General features: G+C 35.1%; 1 protein-coding gene across 1 annotated transcript; it reads left to right on the plus strand.

The window, feature by feature from the left end:
- Positions 1 to 236: 236 nt before the first annotated feature.
- RBM43 (RNA binding motif protein 43) lies at positions 237 to 7,835 on the plus strand. The gene is made up of 4 exons (XM_051986450.1): positions 237 to 375; positions 3,550 to 3,760; positions 5,189 to 5,268; positions 6,729 to 7,835. Exons 1-4 carry the CDS (start codon positions 373 to 375, stop codon positions 7,491 to 7,493), a joined length of 1,059 nt encoding a protein of 352 aa, XP_051842410.1. The 5' UTR covers positions 237 to 372; the 3' UTR covers positions 7,494 to 7,835.
- The last annotated feature ends 645 nt before the right edge of the window (positions 7,836 to 8,480 follow it).

Genomic DNA, 8,480 nt, shown 5'->3' on the forward strand with positions numbered 1-8,480 from the left:
TGGAGAGAAAATTAGTTTCTTCCAAACTCAAATCCCGCCTTTCATTGAATCAATGCACTCTAACTAACATCTCTCTTAGCTAGACTCTCTGCTAGACGCTGGTCTGTTCTTGGCTGAAGAGGTGCCAGAGATTAGAACTTCGGGGCTATCTCCAGGGCGTTAGAACAACAACTTCTGCTGCTGCTGGAGAGACAGGGGCGGAGTTACTCGAGCCGTCAGCCCATTGGCAAACTCTGACCAAATAACCCCTGGAGGGGTGAAGGAAAATGAAACTTAAGTCCTGCGTGATCTCCGCCCCGGACACAGAACTCTTTAGCACCGGCTACTTTTAGTGGAATCCTGGAGTTCAGGAACTAGCATCCTTCTCAAGCCATGGCAAGTCACTTTTCTTTTGGCTTTCTCCTTGCGCATTCTGTCTGTTGTCTTTCTGTCGGTCTCTGTCTCTTCTCCTTCCTCTCTGTCTCTGTCGGTCTCTCTGTCTCTCTCTTTGTCTCTGTCCCTTCCTCCCTCCTTCCCTCTCTCACCTTCCCTCTCCCTCTCCCTTTCCCTCTCCCTCTCCTTCTCTCTCTCTCTCTCTCTCTCTCTCTCTCTCTCTCTCTCTCTCTCTCTTCTCTCTCTCTCTCTCTCTCTCTCTCTCTCTCTTCCTCTCTCTTCCCCTCCCCTCCGCCCCCCCCCCCCCTCCCCTTTATGTGCTACGCTCACTCCTTCCCCGAAAGTTTAAAAGACGAGAGATCTGGGCAAATCTCCTAGGCATACTTTGAGCAAAGCAGAAAAATTAGGTGTCAATTTGGTTCAAAGGGTGGAGGCAAGAGAAGTGCCGCTTTATGGTGTGTAATATGACAGCACATGGACGTGGGCTTGGATCATGGGCCTGTAAGAAGGGCTGGAAGAGACAGGATGCTCTTTCTGAACACCGGCCCCCGCCCCCCAGATACTAAAAGATAGCTGGGAACTCCTCTGAAGTGACCCGGGAGCAATCCTGCTGATTTGTTTAGCAGTCTGACATTTGTAGTTACTACTACTATTCGTGTTCAGAGCTTAAAATTAATGCTCTCTAAAACGAAATTCTCTAGTTGTTAAGATGACGTACACACAACAAAAATGGTAGCTCCTGGAGGAATTTACTTTAGCCTCGAGGCCCCTGATTTGTCATTGCAAAACAAAGCTTCTGATTGGTTTCCTCGTCATTAGTGCCTGAACTATTTTTTTTGTTGTTGTTGTTGATGTTGTTGTTGGGGATGTTGGGGATACCCGGGGCTGCTTTTGATTGGAAAGAGCAGTTATGGCAGAATTGCCATGAGAGCGACCCTGTGATTTGCAATAATATCAAGCAAACCCTATTTCTCATCACAGCGCTCTTGAAAGTCCTTGTTCAAATGCAAAAAAAAAAAAAAAAAAAAAAAAAAATTCAAATAATATATTATTTCATTTCAGATAATAGCTCCTTTTAATGTTTCTCAGATACGAACCTTCTCTGACACGCCTAGGCATTTTTTTCCTCCTTTAATTTTCCTGGAACATTTTGCCTGGATCTTTCTTTTATACTAGTCCCACCCTCCTGTTATACCATGTCTACATTTGAATATGTTATTTATCTCCTTGAGGACAGAGAATATTGGTTTTTTGTTTGTTTGTTTTTGAATTTCTGTCTTCCCCTGGAGGCAGCCTTGAAAATTACTCTCCTTGGCTATTATACATTATTTTAGCCACCCTTTATGGTTTCCTTTTCTCTATCTTTGTTGTTTATAAAGCTCTCAACCTGTGGTTGTTCCTCGAGGCTCTAACCTAGGTCATTTTTTTTATTCTTTGGATTCTTAATCTGGCATCTGTTTACTAATATATAATAATAATATAAATAAATATATTTTTCTTTATAATTCTTTATAATTACTTTTCTTTGTAATATTACGTATTTTATTTTATCAATATAAAACATTCTGAGGAGTGAGTCCTTTGGCGTCTTCAGATTGCTAAAGGGGTGCTTGATAAAAAGCAAAACAAACATACAAAAGTTGATAATCTCTATGTGCTCTCACTACGTGATCCTTACTTGGTGACTTCTACTGTGAAGGTTTTAATTGGCATGTCACTTCCATGAAGGGTTTTTGTTTTTAGTATTATTTATGAACTCACCCTCTTATTTTCCAATTTAAGAGTTATGCTGAAGTGAATTTCCTTTGCAAAGCATTGGGGAAGTCCAATGGATTTCTAAGCTCTGGTTTGTTTTTCTTCTTCACTACTTTCTTTTATTGATACATTTTAACTTCTACTGACCCATACAAGTATTCAAATATATGAATAAGAACCAAAGAAAGATAGTAAAAGAAAAATCACAATGAAGAACAAATATTGATATAACTAGGAAAAAAAACCAAGAAAATCCAAATATATCGAATAAAGGTTCTGAAAAGTGACTGTGAATGATGTTCTTTTACTTGTGCTTTGCTTACTCAGTATTGATTAATAAATATCTTTGCACAATTCTTTGCAGTTTTTCAATTTAGCCTCTCTTACAATGAAATGATATTCAAATAATTTCATGTCACAATTTGCTTAGCATTTCTCAATCCTTGGATACATCATTTGTATTTTGTTTTGTTTTTAAATTTTGCTACTAAAAATAGTTTTGTTATAAATATTTTTGTACTGATGCATTTTATCTTCTTATCTCTAACTATTTTAGGTGAATTAGAATGTTAACAAGCACTTATTAAGAACTAAATGCCAGACACTGTGACAGGGAATACAAATACAAACAAAATGAGTCCTGCTCTTTGGGAGGTAATATTCTAGTGAGGAAGACCACACATAAAAAGAAGCTGAAAAGGAGTAAAGAAAGAAGGGAGTGGGGAAGGGATAGGGAAGACATGATGGAGAATTTCAGAGGAGTTCAGCCAGATTGGAACTGGAGAGATGACTAAATTGGTAACCCTATTTAAATGGAGGTTCTGAAAGAAGGCCCTGAGATCAGAAGGCACTTCCAAGGTATAGTTCCAGGGCTGAAGTGATTTTCAAAGATTTCTGAAGCATAGTAGAGAAGACCAGAGTAGTGTAGTTTGGTAGCAGGGGAAGTTATATATTATACATGTAAACCTTATACACGTGGGATTATTGGGTCAGTGGATATGAATTTTTTTTTTTTTTTTGTGGCTTTAATTTTTGATGGAGAGTTGGGAAACTTCCACCAAGAAAGCATTGAAGATTTTCATAGCAATTTAAGGGACAAGATGAAAAATTGTTACATACTTTATAGTAGTTGTTGTTTGTTTCTGCAGGATAGGTAAATGAGTCATTGTTTCCAATTTCTAGAGTCCATTGGCTGGTAGTCCTTAATCTCCACATGGTTCAGCAAGTATTCCTAAATGACGTAGGGTACCAAAAATGTAATCTCACCAATGGTAAGAGTAGTTGCACTTTCAAGGAATATCTGTTTTTATTATGCAGTTCTTGGCCTACATCATTTATAGAGAATTCAAGGAAGATGTTAAATCTCATTTGAATAAAGCTTGTATTTTTTTTTTAAGACATATTTTCCCTTTTCTTACACAGACATCAATTCAAAATGTTAAGGAACCTGAAGCATATGAAAGAACAATTGTGGTTTCTAATGTTCCAGTTGGAAATGTTACTGATGAAGCCATGGCAGATATTCTGAGGAATTATTTTGAGAAGGCTAATAACAAAGATGGAAAAGTAGAAAATGTAATATATCCAACAGATATCAAAGGAGTTGCATTTGTGACATTCAAGGAAATAAAAGGTATTTCAAGTTTTACTTCTTCCAAATTAAAAAAAATATTTACAGCAAAATGAAAAATCCACTAAAATGCCTTAATGGATTTGGCAACTTATTGACAACTTTCCTTTCATATAATTGTTTAATTAAGTAAAAGAGAATACCAAAGAAATGTAACTTAACCTGGGAGATGGAGAATAAAAATGTGTTTACTCAGGAAATGGAAACTCAACATAAGTGAGGAAATAAGAAGAGAGCATCTAGTTACTTCTGATAAATTCATGTTAGTGGGACCATATGGGCTATATGATTGAATACAGAAATAACCCTCTGCCAGTGATCTTTAAAAATTCTTGGGACTCCTACAGGTTTGTGGGCATGGCAGGTTCAACATAACTTGGAGCAATGGGATATAGAAACTAAAGCAACTCTGGAATATACTACCTTAATTTATAAAATGCAAAACTATTATAATGAAATTATTATTTCTAATTTATTTTGCCTTGGTCAGACCTAACATGTCAGTTGTGAAAATCTCATATTTGAACCCATAGCCTCTGTTTCTAAATTCAGCACTATTTCCATTGTACCACACTTTCTTCAATATGTATCTAAGCTATTGCCAAATCTTGTCATTTCTGCTTTCACATTTCCAAATCCCCACAGCCATGAATAAACCATTCTACCTTCTGGTTTTAGAACATTTAGAACAACCTTCTAATTAATCTTTTAATCTCAACTCATCCCATCCCCCTATTTTATCTGTTAAAAATAATTTTCCTAAAGAGTAGACCTAATTATATTATTTATTTTTAATAAACTTCATTCCCTTGTAAGCTTTCTGAGGGCAAGGACTGCCTTTTGCCTCTTTTTGTATGCTCCCCTTAGTAGGTACTTAATAAATATTAATTGATTGATGGTCTATGGTACAGTCAAATTGGCCTTCTTTTCCATCTCTATGGTTTATTCCTTGGTTATCCTCCAGGCTAGGAGTTTATTTTCTTTCATATCTTAGTATCTCTATTTTCCTTAAAGACTCAGCTTAAGTGATACCTTCTACATGAAGCCTCTTTTCTTACCTACAACTAGTAGTGTTCCCCCTCCAAAAGATACAATGACAAAGTATCTCACCTGCCTAGCACAATACTTGACACATGGCATTTGCTTAACAAATATACATTAACTAGTTACAAGATCTTTCCAATTCAGAAATCCTATGATTTTATGAAATAAAAATAGCTTTTAATTTGGTTTGAAAAGATATTTCAATATTAACATGTTCATTCTTTAAAGTAAAATTTTCCATATAGAGCATATTTTTGGAAGTGAGACTATAAGTTCTACAAAGTTGCTAAAAGTAATGAATGTTTTAGATGTTTATTTTTGAGGGAAAAGGTGAAAATTGGCAAAAAACATGAGAGAAAATTTTTAAAATATGTATTTCCTTTTTAGCTGCTGAGAATGTCCTTAAAAAGGAGAAACACTGTCTAATAGAGGAGACTTGCCTCACTGTATCTCATTTCAGTGAAAATGTGAGTATGTATCTTGTGCTAAGCATATTCCTGAAATTCCATCCCCTCCATGAAGGCTTTCTTAATATGTCCAGGTTAACAACAAAATTTATTTATCTTTCCCCTGAAACCTTTTTTATACTTTCCCAGTCTTGTCCAGGCCACTGCCATCTTCCTAGGCACTCAGGCTTGTAACTTTTGTATCATCATTGCCTTTTCTCTTGCACTCACTTCATATATCCAATATGTTAATTCTTGTCATTTTTACCTTCAGAAGATCTCCTATACATCTCCTTTTTCTACTAATAATGGCCATATCACCTCCTGTCTCTATTATTGCAGTAATCTTTTTATTTCTCTCCTTCCCTCTCCAATCCATTCTCTATTTAGTTCAAGTGCTAAATTCCTTCTTGACTCCATAAGCTCCTATGACTTTCTTTTATTTTTAGAATCAAATATAAAATGGTCTGTTTGATATTTAAAGTTCTTCACAACTTTGCCTTTTCTCATCTTTCCAATATTATGTTTTACTCCCTTCCTTGTATTCTACAATGGAATAACTTTGATCTTGTTTTTCAATTAACAAGACTTCATTTCCCCAACTCTCTGCCTTTTCATTTGATAATCCCATACTTGGAATGTTTCACTCCCCACCTCTACTTGCTGGCTTCCCTGGCTCTCTTCAAGATTCAAATCCTATCTCTTATAAAACTTTTCCAAGTCTCCACACACCCTCCTCCTTCTCCTTTTTCTTCACAGATGATACCTTCCATGTGATACTACCTTGTACTTATTTTTGCTCTTTATCTTATATGAACATAGCCATTTGTCCGTTATCCCCTTGTTGGAATGTAAGCTCCCTGAGGAGAAGAATTGTATGTTGTCATTCTTTATATCACCATCACTAAACACAGTGCCTATTACATATAGAGTGCTTAATAAATGCTTGTTGATTGACTGACAATGCACACAGCCCAAATTCATGTAAGGGACAAGATTTATACAAATTTTCAATCTTTGGAAATTTGGTTTATACTTCTGAGATTTTGTAATATATGCTTTCAAATTATATTGGTTAAAATATAAAAATATGTGGATGAGGGAAGAAGGTCATTTTCTGACATAAGGTGTTATTTTGGAAAAGTTTCAGAAGATCTGGATAAATAAAAGTTAGGATCTTTAAGCAAGAATTTCTAAAACAAGAAAAGGTGACCAAAAGCTTTGGAGGAATTAAGGGAAGTAGAATTTTCAGGGGCAATTTGATTTAAAATGTGGATTCAGAATTTTGGTCTTGATATACAATGCAATAGAAGAAGATTAGAAGCAGGAAGTATGATAAGAACATACTTGCATTACTTCATATGAAAGCTAATTAGGGCCTAGACTATGACTAAATCAATAGATATAAGAAAGAAATGTTACACTTTAAATACAATGCTTTTGAATAATTCAATTTCAATTTCTTTCCTTTTAAATTTTAGGTTATTCGGTGTGTTTTTGTTCACCTTGATTTATCCATTTTTGGAAAGGGAGTTATTCTAGAAAATCTGGTGACTGAACTTAAGGAAAAAATCCCATCCTTGAAATTCTACCCTGTGCAAACTAATGGGATAGTTGGTGTAAAAGGGTCATTTTTAGCAATCAAGAAGCTAAAGGAAGTTCTGTTGTTATGGGCCAATTCTCGTCATAGAAATGACATTAATTGGGTCTGTCTGAGAAAAAAGAAGAAAACGAAACCCCTTCCAGAATGGAGCACATCTGTATCATCAAGCCAGTCTGCAATGCCAAATACCACTGAAAACGAAGAGATAATTGTCATTGATACAGATGTATTTAAATACATGAAGTATGGTAACCAAATGTATGAAAATACTTTAAAAGATTTTAATATTGTGAGTCAAGAGATAGTTGATGATGAAGTCACCACAATATGTTTAAGGTGTTCTGATTCTCGTTCTGAGTATTTGAAAACAGTAAAGAATTTAATTGAGGAATTTTCATATTCTCTTTCTCTTGAGCTTCGAAAAGAGACATTGTCTTTTGATGAAAAGGATATGAATAAGGAGAAGCAGATTAAGTTAGCATGCCAAGTTTTGGAGCCACAGTACCCCCAGATTCTAGTTGAATATAATTCTAAGCAGATTGATATCTTAGGGAATTCTAGTGATATCTATCAATTCAAAAAACTTGTCATAAAGTCTGCAAGGGAAAAAGGTAACTTCAGAAAACACAATTACACTAACTAAAATGTTGAAGGGCCCTCAAATCTTTTCCCACAACCAGTAATTTCATAGGAAAAGATAAATTTAAACCTGTCCTTCAGAACATCTAGTTGGTCATGATTATGATTCTGTCAGTATCATAAATATGTGGAAAAATATGGATTGCTTTCAAATAGAGTGCCAACATAAATCATGCTAGAGTGACACTTAAAGATGTTTTAGAATAAGATCTTCATCAATTAACCATTATCCACTATGGTAAGACTATTTGATATTTAACTTCCTTTATATTTTTGGGCATGTTATTCTTTAGTTTTCTCTCCAAGGACTCTATTTTTTAAAATAATAAATTTTATTGAAATCTTCTGTTTTTATATTTATTACATTTCTTCTTTTATCCTGCCCCCTTGCCCTCTCCCAGAAAGCCATCCTTTTAACAAGTAGAAAAAAATAAAGAGGATGAGAAAAAAAAAATCAGCAAAACAAATCAACATATTGGAAAAACATGACATTGAATGCAATATTGTAAACATATTATTTGTATTTAAAATTTTTGATATCTTATCTCTTCTTGATCCATTCTCCAGATCTTTTAATTTTCTTATGAGATGTTTCACATTCTTTTTTATTTTTTTATTCTTTATATTTTGTTTTATTATTTCTTGGTCTCTTACAACTTCATTAGCTTCTCCTTGCTCAATTCAAATTTTCAAAGAGCCATTTTCTTCCTTAAGACTCTGGATCTCTGGGGAACAAAGATGGCGGAGATGAGACATGTCTTTATCAATACCAAATCAAGCCTCTGAACTGGTTTTGGAGTGACAGAACCCTTATATATTTGGGTGAAACAAATTTCCAGTAGAAGGTATTTTTGAAGAACTTCAGAAAAGGTCTGTTTCAATTGGGCATGGAGGGAGGTGGCTGAGTGCAAGCACAGTATAGAGACCCAGAGTGATGTGGGCACCAAGAGCAGGGGAATATAAGGGAAGGAATCTATAGCAGTGTTGGCTA

This window comes from Antechinus flavipes, chromosome 3 (assembly GCF_016432865.1).
Source record: "Antechinus flavipes isolate AdamAnt ecotype Samford, QLD, Australia chromosome 3, AdamAnt_v2, whole genome shotgun sequence".
Taxonomy (NCBI): domain Eukaryota; kingdom Metazoa; phylum Chordata; class Mammalia; order Dasyuromorphia; family Dasyuridae; genus Antechinus; species Antechinus flavipes.